The sequence below is a fragment of the Xenopus tropicalis genome, chromosome 2 (genome assembly GCF_000004195.4).
Source record: "Xenopus tropicalis strain Nigerian chromosome 2, UCB_Xtro_10.0, whole genome shotgun sequence".
Lineage (NCBI taxonomy): Eukaryota > Metazoa > Chordata > Amphibia > Anura > Pipidae > Xenopus > Xenopus tropicalis.
Genome location: NC_030678.2, coordinates 138,499,606 through 138,522,114, shown reverse-complemented (window position 1 = coordinate 138,522,114; position 22,509 = coordinate 138,499,606). Strand labels below are relative to the sequence as shown.

Sequence of the window (22,509 nt, the reverse complement as noted above, 5' to 3'; positions counted from 1 at the left end):
TGATGGGGCATAGTGCAACTGCAGTAGCGATGGGGCACTGTGAGACGGCAATAGTACCCCTGCTAAAGTAATGGTACATTCTGCCTTTCTTTAAATGAATATTGCCACTTTTGGATACAAATTGTACCTGATAACTAATATGCTACTGAATTTACTTCTATTACCAGAGTAGCAAAGAGAAATGTTAACTGATGTAAAGGAATAGTAGCAGAAAGAAACAATGGCACAATAGTTGTAACTTACCCCTATGACCGTGACATAAGGGGTGCTGTGATGGAAATCCGCCTCTAGGGCTGGCTAAAGTACCTGAAAATACCTTTCTCTTAGTGAGATTTCAAATTTTCACATGTAAAGCACTTTGTATGTGGCAACCCAGCCTAATCATATATAGATGTCTGCACCAATTTTAGTTCACGCTGGGAGAAGGTATTTTCAGCCGCTTTGTCTCCCATGGGGGAGGCATTTTCCTGTGGGTATCAAAGTGCTTGCATGTCATTGCCCTTAGGATTTCTTTATCTAGGGATGAAGGATAGCAGATCAGAGAGCATCTCCTTAGAGGTGATCTCTTCTGAACTCCATATAGTCCTTTGAATGATTACAGAGCTAGGACCATATCAGGCATGACAAATGTATTTATTGTAATTTAATGAATATACATTGTTATGTGAAGCTTAAATTCCCTGGTGTGTGCTATTAAGCTCAAGAAATAACAAAAAACATGTTTTCTTGATTTATAAACAAAAAGTATGTTTAGCACAAGCCCTATTTATAGAAGTCATGTTGGAAAGGGGGTATAGTGCCCTTTTGACTGTGGTCTATGAGGAGACAGGGGGCACAAAGAGTAAATCTGGCCATACATGCACCAATATTATCGCACAAAACCGCGTGTATGGCGGCTTGGTGAGACGGCCGATATCGCAAAGGCTGTGGATATGGCTGTCTCGTCGCTCGGGCTGGTTAAAAGATTTTGACTGGGCGCCATTAAAGACACCCAAGCAAAATCTATGTTTAGGGCTAAATCAGCAGGTGGAGGTAGAATTCCTATTGTTTCCACCTCCATATCTGATGATTCAGCCCTGAATGTCAGTGGGGGAAACAAACGATCTTTCCTGCGACCAGTGGTCCCAGTAATTGCTACATGTATGGCCACTTTAAGGTTAGCACCTTATTTAAAAGAAATAAATAGTGACAAACGCCTAATAAATATGGAAAGTGTCACAATCATTTTTAATTCTTTTTTTAAAAAAAAAAGAACAAGCCCTTTAACAATTATATGTTCCAGCAAAAAAGTGGGGTTATTTCAGTTTCCTCAAATACTGATACTAGTTGCAGTTTGTACTTTACAGTCTTTTCCAAATCTTTCTTCTCAATAGCTGTACACAGGCATATTTGATATAAACCTGACAAAGCTAATCTCATGCCTGTTTGCCAAGACTTCAGTATCAAAGAGTATTTTCCATGACCACCTCCCTGCCCCTTTCTTGATTTTTATGTATGATATTGTTTGGTTAATAGAACTCAGTGTGGAATTTCTGCATTTAAATTGGAAATTAATTTGGACCGATCCTTTTAATAGTTAACTGAATAGGTGAAAGTTGCTAAAAGCGTATGTCTATACTATTACTACGGAATGTGTTAAAATAAGCATTTTCATTGGTAACAGCTGTTTTTTTTTTTTTTCAGGCGACATTTGAGGTTCTTCCCTTTTTTATTTTTTTGAAGCTGCAATAGATTTATGGACTTGTACATGATGAACTGTGAATTGTTAGCAACGTGCAGTGCCTTGGGGTACCTGGAGAGCGATACCTACCACAAAGAGCCTGACTGTCTTGGTACGTTTATAGTGGTGAACTGTATGTTGCTACAAAGCAGAAGTATGTGAGTTGTCAGATCATTTGTCCTAGAATGGTTTATATGAGATTTATTAAAGGACACAATAGTAGCTTTAGGCTGGGGGCGCAGGGTCAGCTTCTCTCTGCCTGCTTGCAGACACACCCGTAGCTTTGGGGGACTTATGGCCCCAAACATTTTGCGTGTCGCAACTCATTCAGTAATACTGGCACGTTCCTATGGATTATTATAGGAAGGCGTCAGTATCGCTTTAAAGCAGTGGTTCCCAAACTGTTGGTCAAGATCCCGTGGGTGGCTTGTAATGGCAGGGGGGCTCTGCCTGAAGGCCTGTTAGATGAGAATTAGGGCTGAATGGCTATTGGCTGTATTAGTTATAGATAACTCTTAAAGCCCAACTTGAAGATCAGGGTGATATTTTGGATGAAATTGTATTTGCAGTCCTAGATATGATTGCAACTATGACCAAATGACTAAGCCGCCACTATTTTCCTATATCTGTGCTCATTTCAAGAGCTATGGGGGAACCCTGGCCAAAGGTTGGATCCTAAAGTGGGATTTGAACTGAATAGGTTTTGACAACCACTATGGCACACTTCCCATTGTAGATGTATACTTGCATGTTCCAAATTACAACATTAACTGACTGCCCAAACATTGTAAAGTACATTTTTAGCCAGCTGGATGATTTGTAGATGCAGAACTCATTTTCCATCATCATCAATCTTGTTATGCTTGTTTTAGTTCCCTTTAAATAATAAGAGTTTGGTAGGGATTCATACCATAAAACAATTTTCCTGTTCCAGCCCCTCTCCAAGTGCTTCTGATGTGCACTTGGAGGGGTTGCCTTTAAAGACACCACCAGTAGCTCACTACCTGCTTTTCTGCTGATTCACAATATACTGCACAATATACTGTATATATACACAATATAAATGTCACAATAAAAGGCTGAATAGTAAATAATACAGATTATTAGTAAATGGCTGCATTAAAACCAGTGCATTTTGCATCAAAATGTAATAATCAGCCCAGTAGCGCTAGCTTCTGTGACAAGCAAACCTTATTTTCTTCTTGATAATTTGCAACAACCCCTATGCTTCCCTTCTCAACAGCTGCTCAGAGCACACTGAGCATGTGGAGTGTCACTGATACAAAATCCAGTATGGTGACCCCCTTTTAAGGGCTGGATAATTTTTACCATAGAGATGCTGAACCTTTAAGCTGGAACAAATTCAATATTTAAAAACCTCTCATTTCTAGCCATATTTATTAATAGTGTTTATTTCTCCTTTAAGCCAAAGGCATATGAGTAGCCACACAGGAATCAAATACAAGTAATAACTTTTTAATGCATTGTATTAAAGATATGCTGTATTTCCTGATCCTCCCAGAACTTTCTGGTCCCAACAAACTGACCAGATACTTCATATATGTCTTGTGTGACATTATTGTTTTAACATAATCTGTCCCATGAACATGTACGGTATTATTTACCAGGTACAAGTAATATGCATGCTATTAGGCTTAATATAACACCTGTCCGTGCAATACATATAACATTACTAATTTAGCATACAACAGCTAAAGGCCTTTGTATGTAATCTTATATAATATTTTCGTTTCACAGAGAGTGTAAAAGATTTAATTCGTTACTTGCGCCATGAGGATGATACAAGAGATATCAGACAGCAGCTTGGGGCTGCCCAGATACTGCAAAATGATCTTATTCCCCTGGTTATCCAGCATCACAATGATAAACAGCTGTTTGATGCTGTAATCAGGTACAGTTGACTTGATCTTAACAACATCATAACGCTGCATGGTATCATAATGTCTTAGAAATGTACAGTTCTTGTATTTACCTTTAAGGGAAATGACACATGGGGAGATTTGTAGCCAGCATTAAAAAATAACTACGGCTACAAATCTCCCAGAAAATGTTTAGATTAACATTGGGGTTGCCGTGAGTAAAACATGTTACTCATGGCAATCTGGATGATGGCAATCTTGCTGCATACTGCCTCTTTTACCGAAATGCCTCTGTGTCCAAAGCTGCTGATCGAGGAACAAATCTTATTTCCCTTTTTGAAGTCAGGAAGGAATAAGTAATTTGTTTTGATCTCTATGGATCAAAATAAATTTAACACAGGTTTTAAGGTTAAAGTTGATGTACTTAGGCTTTTTGTCAATATTCATTTTTACAGTTGGTTATAACAGATTCCCTTGGGCTGTTCAAAGCAGGTACAGACTAGGAAGTTTAAAGGAATACAGAGGCAAATCCATAAATAAGGTCTACGTAAGATTGCTATCTGTAGCCTTATCTCCCAAGCAATCGGCAGATACAGAGATAACATTCAGTAAAAAAGAATGTAGTGCCATATCACTGTCCTTCACAATAAATATTTAGTTGTAAGTGAAAATCATCCCCTAAATTGTCTGTTATGGGTGTTCTCAGCACTTGTGTAAACAGAAAGCATCAACTGAGAGTACAGAAACAGCCCTGCTTTTAGAAACAGCACATTCCACTACAGTTTTAGGGCTGTGGCACACGGCGAGATAAGTCGCCCGTGACAAATCTATCAATTTGCGGGCGACTAATCTCCCCGATATGCCATCCCAGCGGCGAATTTACATTCTTGCCAGTGGGATGGAATTTCGGGGAGATTAGTCGCCCACGACAAGGGAGATTTGTTGCGCGCCGGCTAATCTCCTTGTGTGCCACAGCCCTAAAACTGTAGTGGAATGTGCTGTTGCTAAAAGCAGGGCTGTTTCTGTACTCTCAGTTGATGCTTTCTGGTTTACACAAGTGCTGAGAACACCCATAACAGACAATTTAGGGGATGATTTTTGAGCATGTAGTATGGCCTGCATGGGAGGGTTACAACTTGGACAAATGACAAAGCTACCGTGTCTTTATTATGGTAAAAATGATAAGACTGAATTGCAAATGTAAGGAGATCAAAGCATTTAAAGGAAAGGGAAAGTTTAAATTACTGCAGAATGCCAAATGTTAGGTAACCCCAGTGATTGTAATCACTTATCTTATACCCTAGGCCAGTGCACTTATTAGGAGAAAACTGCTCTGGCCTGGAGATACTTTTAAGCAAGCACCTTTGCTTCTTTGTGTGGCTCTTATGCACAGTAGAGTGAAAGGCCAAACTTTAACAAAAAAAGCCAGATTTTTACTCTACTGAGCATATATCAGCCAGGGGTCATTGAAGAAAGTAGTGGAAAGAAGACGATCCCTTCAATGTGCTCGCTAAAAGGTACTCCGGGCCAGAGCAAGTTTCTGCTAAAAGGATCAGCAGCCGGGTATTGGGTAAGTGATTACATTCACAGGGGAATTCCTAAGATTTGACACCACCAATGGACTGAACTTTCCTTCTAGTTTAATGTCATTGTTGAATTCTTCATTTCATTCCAGAAAGGTGCCAAGTTATTTTTCAATCCACATTGTATCTGTCTCATTTTTATTTCTGCTGAAGCATACAAAGCTTTGTTATTGGTCATTTGACATTATCATTTCACCTGAATTGACTACAAAGCATTTTTATATTTGACATATATATGTTATTGACACTTTGGAAAGTTTTGCAGTATTCTTTTGTTTACAGAAAGCAACATTAATCCATTTCGGGGGGGAACTTAAAATATAAAAGTAGTTTTGAGCATAGCGCCTTATTATTATTACAATTTTAATTTATCAGGTTGATGGTAAATGTAACGCAGCCGGCACTTTTGTGCTTTGGGAAAGTACCTCAGGATCCTACATTTAGACACCATTTTCTGCAGGTTGTTTCCTATTTACAAGCTTACAAGGAGGTAAGTGGTCTGGACTCTTAATCACCAATTCACATTATCACTGGTATTGATAAATATAAATTGATACAAATGAAAGTCAACAATTTAGGTATCTACTTTCTATTTTACTACCTTCTAGGAATCCCTCTTCATCACCAGTTATCATTTAACACATTGATTGCTGCACCCACTGACAAGAAACTGAGCACGTTATAGAACATTTCTTTCTCTCTTTTTGGGGAAGTCCTGGCACTGTCACTTATGTTTGACTTGAACATGATTTTAACCATGGCTACCTCCTAGTAGTCTGTGTGTATGCTTCACTACATATATGGATCTAGTTTACACTAACTAGTGATTTAAGGGCTGCAGCCACATGTGCCCTGGGAACATCAAGTGAGCTAGACAAGTGTTAGATATCATCCAGAAAAGCCTTCACCCATTGTACATCTCTTATTCTAACCCCACACAGAATAATAGTCATTGCAAGGCAGCTTATCTGCCCATGTATCGGCACCCCCGACAGGCCTATCCGACTGATGTCTGGCCTAAAATTGGCAAGATTGATTGGGCAGGTTTGATTTTCACATCAGATCGGGGACTGCATCAGCTCATTGAATGCAGTCTTTGATCCAATGACCCATATACCTGCCGTTTTAAGTTGATTGTTTGGCCCTAGTGCCAAATTATCATATTAGCCTGATATCGCCCACCTTAGGCGTGTCGGGAGAAGATATGCTCCTTACCGTTTATGTCCACCTTAAAGGAGAAGGAAAGGCTAATAAAGAGTTAATCTCAAGCTGCAGGCATACCTTCAGTTCTCTCAATAGTGCCCTTGGGTCTCCCCATATTTCTCCCGTTTAGATCATCAGGAGCCTCATAGGAAAAAAAAACCAAAAAAACGCTGAGCTCTGTAAAGAAAGTTCCCATAATGCCTCGCTCCTGCACCAAGACCAAGATTCCAGTTCTTCTATTAATATGCACGCTTCATTATTATACATAAAACACAATGCTGTTTTGATATTGCTTTATAATATAAATGTATGTTTTAATGCCTAATAAAATTAATTATTTTAAAAAGGTTGTTACTTCAAAACTCATTCGTCCTTTAATGCTACCAAGGCTAAAATTCTAGTTATCTTTCAAAAGCTGGTTATGTACAAGTCATATTGATAGATATCAGACAGTGGGCAAATCACATTGATCCATTAAATTTAATAATGGGCTTTTGGGGTAATTCACATTTGTGTGTGTATTTGTTGTATGCACCCTTCTATTTTAGACCTCTGCAGAATATGTTGGTGCTGTCTAATACTTGATATTAATAACTGCTTATTTTCACTTCTCAGGCATTTGCAAATGAAAGACTATTTGGAGTCTTAAGTGAAAAATTATATGATTTACTGCAGATGGTAAGTATCCTGCATGTGTATGTCCTGTTAACTACAACTCCCAGAAACCTTAACTGTTATAAGGCCAAGGCTTTTGTTCAGAAATCTAAGTTAGAATATCTGTAAATGCCAGTGTCTTCAGTTCTTATAACAACTACTTAAACAAAAGAAGAGGCCAGGTCTTATTAACTGCTTAACTGTTACAGCAATAAGGAATTTAAAACTACAGATTCTTTGTTTTTTACAATGTCTGTAAAGGCTGGAACATCTTCAAACCCAGTTAAAGGTTTAATTTTTCCAGTAATTGACACAGATGGTTAATACTTTATTTGTCTCGAAAGTTAGAAAAAGTCTATTCAGAATGCTGTTCTTGACTTGTTTTGAATTAATATTACTCAGGAATGGGAGCAACGAGAGGAGGAACATAATTTACTTATAGAAAGGATTCTTCTGCTAGTGCGTAATATTCTCCATGTGCCCCCTGACCCAGAGGAGGAGAAAGTGAGTTTTATATGTTTTAATACTTTTTACTGAGATACATACTGTCATATGTTATGCCAAACTGTAGCAAAAAAGGAAAAGTTGTGCTCACAACTACATTTTAAACCAATAGGTGTGGGGTGCAATGAGGCTATGATGACAAAATTTATATAGACAACAACAAGCGATCCTCTGCACTCACCCATTATTAATATATATAGGACATTAAGATATTCTGTGCACTAAGCTACCAAGATATGCCCTCCCCTCTAAGCAAAACAGGGGTTGTTTGTCCATATATTTCAAGCTGGTCATCCATGTCAAAGTAAACCCCAGTCTGGCCAATCCTACACTAATTTTTATCTGGTTCATTAAGAATTCTATTGCTTCAATATACATAAAAAGGGACTAGATATATATATTATATATATTGATAATGGATGAGTGCAGAGAATCTCATCTTCATGTCTTTATGCCAAACTGTGCTAATAGGACAATGTTATTGTATACTGATGCTTTAATATCAGAGCAAGTCTTAAAGGGGCAGTATACTACCTGCTTAACCTGAGTTCAATGAGTAGGGTTTGTGCTGAACCTACTTTTTGCCTGTTATTTCTTGAGTTAGACAGGGAAGTGAAGCTATCCATGTTTGCTTCTTGTGATTTAGATCAGTGCTGTCCAACTTCTGTTGTACCGAGGGCCGGAATTTTTCCGACCTACGTGGTGGAGGGCCGATAATGGAAGCCAGTTTTGACCACTCCCCTTTTTGAAACCACACCCACTTGAAACCACACCCATGTTATCACATGACCATACCCATATTAATGGTTGTAGTACAGCAAAAACCTGCCATACTCTGCCTGCCCTACCCTGCCTGTGTGTGCCATACTCTGCCTGCCCTACCCTGCCTGCATGCCATACTTTCACTGTGTGTGCCATTCTTGGCTGGTTTGTGCCATACTTGGCCTGTGTGTGCCATACTCTGCCTGCCCTACCCTGCCAGTGTGTGCCATACTCTGCCTTCCCTACCTTGCCTGCGTGTGCCATACTTTCACTGTGTATGCCATTCTTGGCTGGTTTGTGCCAAACTTGGCCTGTATGTGCCATACTCTGCCTTCCCTACCCTGCCTGTGTGTGCCATACTCTGCTTGCCCTATGCTGCCCGTGTGTATGGCACACACAGGCAGCCTACAGTGACACAATGCTGGCACTGCTCCTACAGTCTGCACAATAACTATATATTAAAAAACTTTTTAATTGCAGTACCACCTCAGTATACGTTCTTTTTGTAGAGTGCAGGGATTATTTGTGGGTTTCTACTGCTCCTGAGGTGTGAACAGGGGAACAATGGGGGTGATTACAGCCTGAGCCTGAGGTGTGAACACTGCAGGGGGTGAACAATGCAGAGATTAAAAGGTGTGAATAACACAGGGAATTACATGTTTAAACAATACAGCCTGATTACAGCCTGAATCTGAGGTGAGAACCATGCAGGAGGGGCAGTTAATCACAGTATTGATACCATTTAAAGCTTACACAAGAGTAAGCCATCAAAGCAGCCCGACAGGTGGGGGGCCACACAGAGGGGGGACGCGGGCTGCCAGTTGGACAGCACTGATTTAGATGATCAGTGCATAGAAGAGCAGAAGTCCATTATCCAGGGGGTACTGTAATGCAAAAAAAAATCTTGTGCCCCTTACTGCAAATAGAAGGCATCCTAAAGTTCACTGGCTTGTTTGAAAGGACTGGATCTGATTCCTTTTTACGGTCTAGGAACGCCTCGTCCCATGTCCTTATGTTTCACATTACCTTAAATATGATATTTTCAAAAACATGATAAAAGCAATTATCAGTGTGCTGTGTTAACTCCCTCTATTTTCCTTTTAGAGTGTAGATGACGATGCTAGTATTCATGACCGAGTGCTTTGGGCAATCCACATGAGTGGAATGGATGATCTAATTAAGTTTTTGGCTAGCTCAGAGACAGAGCAACAATGGAGCATGCATGTGCTGGAGACTGTATCTCTTATGTTTAGAGACCAGGTAACCTTGTGAATGCTCATTTATAAAATTGTTTGTTTGAAGGTTCATCATATACATTACATCTCTGTTGGTGTCTTTTAAAAATGGAAGAGAGGAAAAACTTCTCTTGTCTTGTATAATTAGATAAGCAAAGGTGCACATACCGTATATACTCGAGTATAAGCCGATCCGAATATAAGCCGAGATACCTAATTTTACCTTAGAAAACTGGAAAAACTTATTGACTCGAGTATAAGCCTAGGCATCCATTTCTTTTAACACACACCTGCACACTAGCTTGTGTCTGAGTAGTAAGGGCAGAGTAGTAAGGGCAGCGCCGGACAATGTGGTTTCATAGGGACCAGAGCTCACAAAAATCCAACTTGGACATCCCCCTGGCACCATCCCCAGCACTGGTTCTCCTACATGTGCTACCACCAGACTTAGAGAAAGGGAAAGCCGACACAATATGCAGATCCTGCAACAATTCACTGTGGATGGCCTGGCACAGAGTCTAATATATAGAGATTTGCAGACAACTACCTCCCTTGCTTGAATGCTCTTATTTATTGTTTGCTCTTATTTATTGTTAATTGGGGACGAGAATGATTGTCACACATTCCACACCTAGATCTTATGCAGTCTGGCCAAATTGCATTTCCCTCATGCCATGTGAATTTGGTACAATTTCCTTGAATTTGTTAAAATTGTATAAGACATCTGGGGTGTATATATTTTCATGATGGAGCTACATAATTGGTGGGTGTTATGTTCGCTGGATCACCAAAACTGCCCTCTTCAACACCAGGCACTTTCATGTAGGCACAAATGTAGTACATTCTTAATGGCTGAAAGTGACACTGCTGATGCCTTAACAGCACGAGTTGTGTATGAAATATAGGCACCATCAGTGATTTAAAGCAATTGAATTAGATTACACAATGTTAATCCCCAAGAGCAGTACGTGTATTTAATAAAAGATAAATCTGCACTATAAAAATAGCTTTAACAAATGTAAATGGGCAGTGTCGTATATTTTTGCACTCCCTGGGACACGGAGGTCTGACGTAGGAGTAAGGTTGTAGAACATGCTGCCGTCCAGATGTTCATCTACAACTCTTAGCACCCTGGATACTGGGAGTTGTAGTTGAACCACATCTGGAAGGTGGCAGGTTGCTCATTCACCCGATCAAACCTCATATTTTCTTCACAGCGAACTGAGCGCAGCCTTGGCAAGGGAACCGCCAAGGTGCGCCGCCACCCCCGTTACCTCGTTACCTTTCCTGCCGCCACGTCGTGCACGCACGTCACGTCGCACGCACGTCACGTCGCACGCACGGCGTGCGATGGCCGGTAGGTAAGGTAATACGGGGCTGTCTTTACTACTTACATTCCCCTAAACATAAACCAATAACTCGGATTGCTTCATTAATTCCCTGTACTACTTGCCTCCATTCATGACGCGTGCACAGGGGGTAGGTGGGGGGTGGCGGCGCCCCTTGGCAGTTCCCTTGCCAAGGCTGCGCTCACTTCGCAGTGTGAAGAAACTATGAGGTTTGATCGGGAGAATGAGCAACCTGCCACCTTCCAGATGTGGCGTGCGTGCGCAACGGATAGCCGGTAGGAACGGTAATATGGGGCTGACTTTACCACTTGCCTCGAGTATAAGCCGAGGGTTCCTTTTTTAGCACATTTTGAGTGCTGGAAAACTCGGCTTATACTCGAGTATATACGGTAAATAAGAAGATATAGAGTGCCCATTCAGTCACCCTTGGGTGTTGAGCTCCCAGCTTTTAGGTGGTGGAATCTGAAGTTTAAAAAATTCTGGGTCAAACAGTGACTACTCTAATAAAAAAAATACTCAAAAAAAAAAGGGGGAAAGAATTGACCTTACCATATAAGAGAGCTGAGGATCATTGTATTTTTAAATAATATTAAAACACTTTTGAATTTGGTTGTATTGTACAAGGAAAGCTAAATGTCTGAAATTCTAAATATAAAATGTATATTAAGGTGGTTCATCTACACTGTTAGTAATATTGAAAAGTTTACACTGATAAGGGGATGTCTAATCTGAAAATCTCATATCCAAACAGCTCCACACTGTGAAAGGTTCATCTCCTATAGAGGACATTTTAGGAAATTTTTTTTTATCTTTCTAATGATATGCTTTTTTCTGTAATAATAAAACATTACCTTGTACTTGTTCCTAATTAAGCTGCAGAAATCGATATTGGTGGCAAAATAATTATTTCGGGTTTACCTAATGTCTAAATGTATTTTAGCAGACTTAAGGTATGGTGATCCAAGTTACAGTAGAAACCCTTTTGCAGAAACCCCCAGGTATTCTGCATAATGGATCGTTTACCTGTATTTAATTTCTCCTTTAGATAGCAGAGCATTTAGCTGCAACAGGCCAGGCACGCTCAACTGCAGAGCGAGATACTGATATTAAAAACTTGGAGATCCTGAGACAGAGGGAATCAGCAGAAAAGAAGAACAGGGCTCTTCAGCGTGGGACTCGGTGAGTTCTAAGCATTTTTTTCTGTCTTACAATGTTTTTTTAATATACGCTAGGCAACTTTCCAGTCATGTGGAGTACTGAAAGGAGTGTACAAGTGTTGTGCAAGGAAATAGCATCGTTATGCTAATAAGTCGCAGTGGGTGTTTGTAATTACTGTATTATTATATTTTTTATTTTTTTTTATAATGCATACTACAGTAAAATGGCTAATCCCATTTAAACAGCATTTAAACCCAAGAATTAATTGGTGAGGACTCTGAAGCACCATGGAAAGTCTGGACTTTTAATATATAATGGCTTTGTAAAGCAGAATGTCATTCTCTGCTAATCTGTTTTAATAGTTTGAAGTCAAGCTAATTTAAATGATGCTTGCATTTTTGCTTCCTAATTTATATAGATATTTGTTATAAAAAGCTAAGATGACTTCCTTGAGATGTACTTGTGGCAATGTTCTCCTGTAACTATTATTTTGTTAACTGTGTCATGTCTTTCTTCAGGCATTCTCGGTTTGGTGGTTCTTACATTGTTCAGGGACTGAAATCTATTGGAGACAAAGATGTAATCTATCACAAAGGCATTCACAATGTGAGTGTTTCTCAGCTGGAGCTAGATTTCTTGTATAGGGACTTATGACATTAACATTTCTGTATGACAAATATGCTAATAAAAGTTTTTAGAAGGCATACTGCATGTTCATTGTGAAAAAACTGATAGCCTACCTGTGTGATACTTGGCCCATTGATGCAGTCCCCTCAGTGGGTCATAGATCCCTATAGTGATTCAATTGTTTTGCAAAGGGTGAAAAAATTGTATGAGCCCAATTTAGCCCAGAACATGGGCAAAAAATTATACAAAGATCTGCTTTTTTGGCAGTAGCCTATATTATGTGCGACTATCATTAATGGAGGCAATACAGACAAATACATTGTAATTAAAAGTTATATAAATACATAGAAATCTGCTAGAATTCCAGCAGCAATGGTGACCGGAAGTTGCCATTAAACTCACTGATAGGTGACGCTGGCAGTGTGCTTGTTTCAGCATTGGAGAAAGCACCAGGTGTGTCATTAACCTAAAACTTGTGTAAAACAACCAACTTTGTTATTAAGAGGGATATTTTATGATCTGGTACATTAAGAGAACGTTGAATTTGTTTATATGCTAGCTGCTTCATTCCATGTTGTTATTTTTTTAATTCCTCCTAACCTGTGTGACAGTTCAAGAACTACACTCATGACCTTGGAAAGGAAGTGCGGAGAGTCCCAAAGAGAAAGCAGCAGGCCAAGGAAACAGAGGCACGACGCCGCTCTGCACTCAATGTTCGATTATTTCTAAAGGAGTTTTGCATTGACTTTCTTGAAAATTGCTACAATCGACTCATGTACATTGTAAAAGTGAGTAAGGGGTAATTCTGTTCTTTATAAATATGACTAGTCAAGTGCTGTTTTACTGTAATCCTTCTGTATGTTGTAAAAGTAATATACAGAGTGTCTGTGGGGTTGCGTTTTTGATCTTCAAATACGTTAATCCATATGAAACGTTGTTGTCCAGGCTCAGGAGAAGGCTAGTAAATACTTGAAAAGCCTGTAGCAGAGAGGGGTATTTATTAGACTACATGCTTGTTGCTGTTATATAGTTTAGCCCAGTGATCCCCAACCAGTGCCTCAAAGGCAACATGTTGCTCACCAACCCCTTGGATGTTGCTCTCAGTGCCCCCAAAGCAGGTAGTTATTTATGGATTCCTCACTTGGTTACAAGTTTTGGTTGAATAAAAACAAGATTTACTACCAAATAAAGCATGCTGTAGGCTGATAGTGTGCATAGAGTCTGCCTAATAGCCAATCTTAGCCATTATTTGGCACTTCCCTGAACTTTTATGATGCTTGTGTTGCTCTCCAAGTCTTTTTACATTTGACTGTGGCTCACAAATTAGAAAGGTTTGGGGACCCCTGGTTTAGCCTGATGTTTTTTAATAGTGGTTGTCAATTTTTTTCAGTTCGGGCTACTTGGAGGGTCTATCCTTTGGTCAGGGTCCCTTTAGCCATAACAGTATTGGAGATAGTTATACATTGGTGTAGCAGCCGTTCAGCTATTGTGCTGAGAATATCTAGCACAGCAAATAAATTATCCCTAATCTTACCCTAACTCAGTGCTGTCCAACTGGCAGCCCGCGACCCCCCCCTCTGTGTGGCCCCCACCACCTGTCTGGCTGCTTTGATGGCTTACCTTTGTGTAAGCTTTAAATGGTATCAATACTGTGATTAACTGGCCCCCTGCAGTAGTTCACACCTCAGATTCAGGATGTAAACCCCCTGTATTGTTTAAAAATGTAATTCCCTGTGTTGTTCACACCTTTTAATGTCTACTAATTGTTTACCTTCTGCATTGCTCACACCTCAGGCTTAGGCTGTAAGCCCCACATTGTTCACTTGTTCAAACCTCAGACAGACTGTAGGAGCAGTAGAAACCCACAAATAAACCCTGCACACTATAAAAAGAACATATACTGAGATGGTACTGCAATTAAAAAGTTTTTTAATATATAGTTATTGTGCAGACTGTAGGAGCAGTGCCAGCATTGTGTCACTGTGTGTGCCATACTCTGCCTGCTCTATGCTGCTTGTGTGTGCCATACACTCAGCATAGGGTGGGCAGAGTATGGCACACACAGGCAGGGTATGTGATAACATGGGTGTGGTTTTAAAAGGGGAAATGGTCAAAACTGGCTTTCATTATCGGCCCTCCACTAAGTAGGCTGGAAAAAATCCGGCCATTGGTACCACACCGGTCCTAATGGTCCCTACTAGAAGCACAATAGGAGAGGTAAAGCCAATCACAGCCCTGCACTCACACAAGCAAAGACATGCTTCAGTTCCCTATCAGGTCAGCCTAGCTTGCTAATTGGTTCCTATGCTACAGTGCAGTGTATTGAGAGCTGCCGGCTCCCCTGCACATCCAGAGAATTCAGCTAGCAGGAAGTGGAATAGATGGGCAGGGCTAGTGGGGTTTTGGTGGAATTTCTCAATAAATGGGTCCAAAACTTTTCTAAGCACAATCCTATAATTCACGTATAATTCACTGGTACATTCTGTGGTACATTCTCAATTTTTATATGATATGTCTCTAAGTCTAAGATATTTAATTTTACACTTAAAGTACAAGAAGAACAGTAACTTCTGTTCACATGAATAAATATAAATAAAATGGGTCCCTTGTGCAAAGTAACAGCTATACAGATTGAAAGATGTAATAAGGAATTGCCATGTGTTGAACAATTAAAGATAAAATAAAATTATATTTTATCAATTTAAAAAAATATACTCCTATTTTCTCATTATTGGGTTAGGACAGGGCATATATGTGAGTGCTGTGCAGGGGCAGGCTGAAAACGGCTGTGTGATACCTTCCATGTGCTTGGAGATCAAGCTAGCAAACCATGTTCTCTCATCATGTATCTGCAGGATAATCTGATTCGTGAGAAGGCACAGCAGCATGACGAAACCTACTACTTGTGGTCCATGGCTTTTTTTATGGGGTTTAATCGCCTCTTCCGCTTCCAACCTGAGCTTGTGTCTGAGACAGTTAGCATCAGGACCTTCCACTTCATAGAGCAGAACCTCACAAATTATTATGAGATGATGCTGACTGACAAGAAGGAGGCCACATCATGGGCCCGGCGGTGAGTAAGAAATAGCTCTCTTTATGAAGTGAGACCAGCTGGGCTGGTTCATTTATGCTAAATTGCTGTTGTCATTTGCACCTAGACTGGGCAATAGCTTCTGTATCTCAAAGGGCCATTCCACTTTATTGTGCTTACTACATGTTAATGCCTTTGCTGTACAAGATTTACAGTGTATCTCTGTAGGAGGGCCTGCTATGGTGCATAATGTTCACAGCTCTGTTTGACTGGCCTTGCTTCAGTGATTTCACAGCATCTGGAATGTTATCTGGCACCACTCCCTGCTTTGCGTAATGGGACACTAACATCATAGTAGGCCCATGGTTGGTAATATGTCTATAGGCAAAACTAAAAATAACGAGCACAACCAGTATAACAAACTGGTTCTGCTTTACCACTTATAAGATTAGCTTATTAAGCAAGAGGCTGCCCCAGTTTCCATCCAGCCTCATAACCTTATAACATCACTGCATTATATAGTATATACCCTTTAAAGATAAAGTGACAGTGTTTTCTTTCCTTGCCAGAATGCACCTTGCTCTAAAAGCGTATCAAGAGCTTCTAAGCACTGTTCATGAGATGGACCATTCTAAGGAAGAGGCTGTGAGGGAAAGCAGCAAAATCATTAAAAGTGAGAGTCACTTTCTAACAAGCCTTAGTATATGGTATAGCCATCTATCAGATATCTAGGAAAAATAATAAACTGTTACCATTGCTATATATTTCGCGTCAACATTGTGGCAACATTTCTTGTTTAGATTACTAGTGTAACAATGACTGCAATATGAACTTTGTATATCCAGATTGGTATATGTTGTTACTGAGGTCCAAGATTATGTGAAATGGGCCTTGTGTAACCTATCATAGTGTAACGAATAGGCAGCATAAAATAATACTAACAATGTATCAAGGTAACATTTGGCCACAAGTTTGCTAATTTCTAACTTACAACATCACTTATGGGCAGATGAATATGTTTTGAAAGGATTATAGCTTTTAGGTTGCTTTTCTGGTTTCCAAATGGGAATTTATATTGAACTTTATTGTCTCCTGCTGTTTCCCCCACAGATAACATATTCTATTTAATGGAGTACCGAGAGCTCTTTCTGGCGCTATTCAGGAAATTTGATGAGACTAAGCAGCCACGTTCCTTCTTAAAGGATCTGGTGGAGACAACACATTTGTTTCTTAAAATGTTAGAAAAATTTTGCAAAGGAAAACAGACTGTGGTCGTACAGGTGAGGGAGGAACAGGCTATCAACCTGCCACTCAGCAGTATATCTGTCCATTGTTTGTACTGTACCTATGTAGCCCATTTTTTTTTAACAAACAGCCTAACTTTGTTCCAACTAACAGAATCCCTGAATATTTTATTCAGGGAAATGGCTGCAGGACTGCCATTTCAACAATGCCATTAGCCATACCATATCTTGTGCAAATCCATTCTTTAATGGAATAAATGTTTTCTTTCAAAATGCATACGTTAATAGGGCTCCTCTGGCATTATTCTGTACTGAAATTGCTTTTTCAAAAGAGCAAACATATTTTTTTGTTTTTAATTTAACAAATTTTGATGTGGGGGCTATACATATTCTTACTTTCCCAAGTGCCATCAGGCATGTGCTTTTACTTGGAGTAATTTCACCCCCCTTTTCTACCCAGCAGCCAATCAGCAGAACAATGGGCAGGTAACAAGGTAGCAGTCCCCTGACATTGCTGCTGAAGGATTCAGCTGCTGAAATGTAAGGGGAAGACACATGGAGCTACTAGGTATCAGCTACTTGTCACAGCTACTGCCATGATCAGCACTGTCTATTTCTGTAGCCATGACAAGTAGGTGCTACTGGTAGCTCTGTGTTTTTTTTTACCCTTAGGAACTAGTGCACGACCTTAACCTGCCCGCGCTCAGGCAGAACCCTTCCCAACCAGGCTAGTCCCCTCTATTTATAGACCTGCATCTGACCAGCCCACTGCTGACGTCACAAAAGGGGTGGGCACGCACTTATAAATAAGAGAGCAGGAAGCCGGCAGTGTAAGGTCACGGGCAGGGAGGGCAAGCAGAAGAGCTCAACCTGAAAATGTTGTGCAAAGGTCAGGCCCACGGGTATCAGGCCAGCCTGCACATCACTATTAAGAACTCCATGTTTCTATGCCGTTGCTCTACCTTGGGCTAAAAGCATTTGCTGGTACCGTCGCTTGTATATAATGGTACATTGATTTTACTAAACAATGATTCCAGATCCTAAATACATTATACAAGCAAAACAAATTCAGGAATTGTTTGTATTGCTGACCATGCTTCCATGCCCTTCCTAGTGGTAGACATGAGAATAGCACCCAAGCAGACAAAACCCAAGTCCTGTTTTGCTTCTTATTGACTTAGGACAGTGCTGTCCAACTGGCGGCCCGCGGGCCGCATGTGGCCCGCGACCCCCCTCTGTGTGGCCCCCCACCTGTCTGGCTGCTTTGATGGCTTACTCTTGTGTAAGCTTTAAATGGTATCAGTACTGTGATTAATTGCCCCCCCTGCATGGTTCTCACCTCAGATTCAGGCTGTAATCAGGCTGTATTGTTTAAATATGTAATCCCCTGTGTTGTTCACACCTTTTAATCTCTGCATTGTTCACCCCCTGCAGTGTTCACACCTCAGGCTCAGGCTGTAATCACCCCCATTGTTCCCCTGTTCACACCTCAGGAGCAGTAGAAACCCACAAATAATCCCTGCACACTACAAAAAGAACATATACTGAGGTGGTACTGCAATTAAAAAGTTTTTTAATATATAGTTATTGTGCAGACTGTAGGAGCAGTGCCAGCATTGTGTCACTGTAGGCATACACACAGGCAGCATAAGGCAAGCAAAGTATGGCACACACAGGCAGGGTAGGGAAGGCAAAGTATGGCACACACAGGCAGAGTAGGGCAGGCAGAGTATGGCACACACAGGCAGGGTAGGGAAGGCAGAGTATGGCACACACAGGCAGGGTAGGGAAGGCAGAGTATGGCACACACAGGCAGAGTAGGGCAGGCAGAGTATGGCACACACAGGCAGGGTAGGGAAGGCAAAGTATGGCACACACAGGCAGAGTAGGGCAGGCAGAGTTTGGCACAAACCAGCCAAGAATAGCACACACAGGGAAAGTATGGCACACGCAGGCAGGGTAGGAAAGGCAGAGTATGGCACACACAGGCAGGGTAGGAAAGGCAGAGTATGGCACACACAGGCCAAGTATGGCACAAACCAGCCAAGAATGGCACACACAGTGAAAGTATGGCAGGCAGGGTAGGGCAGGCAGAGTATGGCACACACAGGCAGGGTAGGGAAGGCAGAGGATGGCACACACAAAGGCAGGGTAGGGCAGGGCAGGCAGAGTATGGCACACACACAGGCAGGGTATTGCAGGGTATGGCAGGTTTTTGCTGTACTACAACCATTAATATGGGTATGTTCATGTGATAACATGGGTGTGGTTTCAAGTGGGTGCGGTTTCAAAAAGGGGAGTGGTCAAAACTGGCTTCCATTATCGGCCCTCCACCACGTAGGTCGGAAAAATTCCGGCCCTCGGTACAACAGAAGTTGGACAGCACTGACTTAGGAGATAACATTGAGTAGGAGAAAAAATTGCTAATCTAAAAGCAGTTCTATTGTGTAGCGCTGGCTCTTTATGAAAGCTCATAATCAGGCACAGTGCGCAGAGTTGGCAGCCTACACACAAAAATTACAGCTAAAAGTACATTTGTTGGTTCAACAATAACATTTAAAATGGTAGTGTGAATTATTTGTAACGTAAAAAGTGTAATTTAGTAATAAAAACCATACCGTAAAATCATGATAGATTTACACTGGGGTTATTTGTGAACTGGTACATTACTGACTGAAATGAACAGTAACGCCAAAAAAAACAAAACTGTTTTAAAGTAAATAAAATGTAATGCATAGTTGCCTTGCACTGGTAAATGTTGGGGGTTTGATTTTGAAAGACTCTTAAAGTTTATATACAAATAATCTGCTATGTAGCCACGAGTCAGCCATTCAGACAGGAAAGGCACAGGTTACATAGCAGATAACCTATAAGCTCTGTAGAATACAATGGTTTTTTACAGAGCTCATTCTGTTAATCTGTGTCCATTTAAGCCCTCTTTCAATTTGAATAGCTACCCCATGGTTACAACAACTTTATCTAAACTATACAGGTATGGGACCTGTTATCCAGAATGCTCGGGGCCAAGGGTATTCCGGATAAGGGGTGTTTCCTTAATTTGGATCTCCATACCTTAAGTCTACTAAAAAATCAATAAAACATTAATTAAATCCAACAGGATTGTTTTGCATTCAATAAGGATTATTTATATTTTAGTTGGGGTCAAGTACAAGGTACTGTTTTATTACTACAGAGAAAAAGGAAATCCGTTGTAAAATTCTGAATTATTTGATTAAAATGCAGTCTATGGGAGACGGGCTTTCCGTAATTCGGAGCTTTCTGGATAATGGGTTTCCGGATAAGGGATCCCATACCTGTAGTAGTCTTTCTGAAGCAAAAGCACAGTTTTTTGCCACCAGTGCAGGGCAACAGTCGTTAACATTTTAATTACTTTGATAATCTTTCATGTTTTCTATTACTGTTCCTTTTATACATTAACATTTAAAAGGTCCAATTACAAATAAGGCAAGCTTGTCAGGAATACTTCATATGACTTATAATGTGTTAGAAGCATGTAAAAGGGGAATTCCAAAACATTTCCTTTTTTTCGCTGTTTAAACACACACCATGCAGAGTGTGATAACAATTGCACAGTGATATTTAAAAACAATGCAGAAACCGCAGTACTTTATTCTGCAATTTACCTTTTATTGGTGCATATTGCGACATGTTTCAGGAACTTATTCCTTTTTCAAGGGAAAAAGGGATAAGTTCCTAAAACATGTTGTGATATGCACCAATAAAATATGATTTGCAGACTGAAGTACTGTGGTTTCTGCGGTTTCTAAATCTCATTGTGCTATCCTTTCTGTCTACAGATTTCTAACATTTACTACTAGTTATGATTTTCTTGTTTTACATCTTTCCACCACTATAAAGAGTAACTATAAGGCTTTAAAACTGTGAGCAAATATGTTATCTGAATTGTTTGCTGATTTATAACTGAACATAGTAATGGTGCCTTAACTTGTCCCCAGCTTCAAGAACATTGCTAATGGTTCAATATTCCCATCTTCAACTACATGTTTAGATCGTCAGAACAATTTAGGGGGTCTGTGTTTCAAAAGTGTATTCAGGCCAGCTGGTGAGACCAGACACTCAATTATCTGCTTTAGAGACAGCAACTTAAAACTGACATAAATGCCAAATAATATTTCTAGATGCTAATTTCATCTACCTTAATTTTGCCATTCTTTGCTGTAATTTTATTGAAAAGAAACGCCGTGTGAAACGAAAGAAGAAGAAATCCTCTGTAAGTGGTGCTAAGGAGGTTCAGCCTAAGAGCACAGAGGAGCTGGCGGCAATATGGACAAATGTTTCAGAGCAGCTCACGACCTGCATAGTGGTATGATATGAATAAAGCAGTGAATAAAGCAATTACTACAGGCTTTTTCAGATTAGTGTGTCTAATCATAACTTGCATCTTTTCAAATCCACGCAGAATTCAGAAAATCTACCTGACAGTGTTGTGCCTTTTGATGCTGCCTCTGAGATACCAGTAGAAGAGCAGAGGGCAGAAGCCTTAGTACGAATCCAAGATGGTCTCTTCTCTGGCTGTGCAGCAGAGGCCCTTGTTCTGCTGCGTTCTGCTAGGTAAGTGCTCTCTGTTTCTTTGTCAGCTAGTACATGTGCTATGTGCTGATACTACTTGCACTCGGTACTGCTTTATTTATGAGGTTGTTCCTTTGTTTTTTTAGGGAGGTCTGGCCAGAGGGGGATGTTTTTGGTGCTGCAGAGATAGAACCTGAAGAAGAGACTGAGCTACTGAAACAAATTCTCTTTGCAGAGCTTCCCAGTAAGTCTGCCATTAGTGCTTATCAAGTGCTTATCAAGAAAGTTTGCTGTTTCTTTTTTTAACCTGTTCACAAATGTTTTTGTGTCTAGATCTGGTTTTGTGCATCTTGCTTGATCTCTGGTCATTTTTGTTAATGAAAATCGGATGTTGTTGTAGCACTTTGCCAGATAATATTATTGACCTCACCTTAGTACTTTATCTAACAGTTTTCTTTCTACATTATTATGATTTGGTCTTTATTGAAGAAAGGCAAATTACATATTATCTTTGTTTGTACTACTTCCCTGAAAATTGAATTCCTGCTGTTCCATGCAAAACATGAACTCTTATGAAGGACACAAAAGAAACATTTTAAGGGAGGGACCCCCAACCCCCAACCTTTTATATTCGTGAGCCACATTCAAATGGAAGAAGTATTGGGGAGCAACACAAGCATGAAAAGTTTCCTGGGGGTGCCAATGAGAGCTATAATTGGCTGTTTGATAGCCCCTTTGTTGACTGGCTGCCTAAAGGAGGCTCTGTTTGGCAGTACACTGGGATTTTATATGACCAAAGCTTGCCTCCTAACCAGAAATTTAAAAATAAGCACCTGCTTTGAGGCCACTGGGAGCAACATCCAAATGGTTGGGGAGCAACATGTTGCTCATGAGCCACTGGTTGGGGATCACTGTTATATGGGCTATATTTGACCCAATAGCAGGCCTTGACTGGTATTCAGAATAGGCATTTCAAGTACACAGAGGCCCAAACAGCCCCCCCACAGG

The 22,509-nt window shown here is 40.4% G+C and overlaps 1 protein-coding gene across 2 annotated transcripts in view; it reads left to right on the top strand.

The window, feature by feature from the left end:
* The window catches only part of timeless (timeless circadian regulator), a 40,321-nt gene that overhangs the window by 2,865 nt on the left and 14,947 nt on the right, over positions 1-22,509 (top strand). For both annotated transcript variants that reach the window (XM_031897167.1, XM_002934529.5), the window contains exons 2-16: positions 1,684-1,832; positions 3,479-3,632; positions 5,559-5,673; positions 7,002-7,064; positions 7,443-7,544; positions 9,411-9,566; positions 11,936-12,069; positions 12,567-12,654; positions 13,287-13,463; positions 15,531-15,748; positions 16,276-16,379; positions 16,817-16,986; positions 21,167-21,295; positions 21,392-21,543; positions 21,648-21,745. In XM_031897167.1, the coding sequence (XP_031753027.1) occupies positions 1,736-1,832; positions 3,479-3,632; positions 5,559-5,673; positions 7,002-7,064; positions 7,443-7,544; positions 9,411-9,566; positions 11,936-12,069; positions 12,567-12,654; positions 13,287-13,463; positions 15,531-15,748; positions 16,276-16,379; positions 16,817-16,986; positions 21,167-21,295; positions 21,392-21,543; positions 21,648-21,745 (1,957 nt within the window). In that variant the 5' untranslated portion in view covers positions 1,684-1,735. The remainder of the gene's footprint in view (positions 1-1,683; positions 1,833-3,478; positions 3,633-5,558; positions 5,674-7,001; positions 7,065-7,442; positions 7,545-9,410; positions 9,567-11,935; positions 12,070-12,566; positions 12,655-13,286; positions 13,464-15,530; positions 15,749-16,275; positions 16,380-16,816; positions 16,987-21,166; positions 21,296-21,391; positions 21,544-21,647; positions 21,746-22,509) is intronic.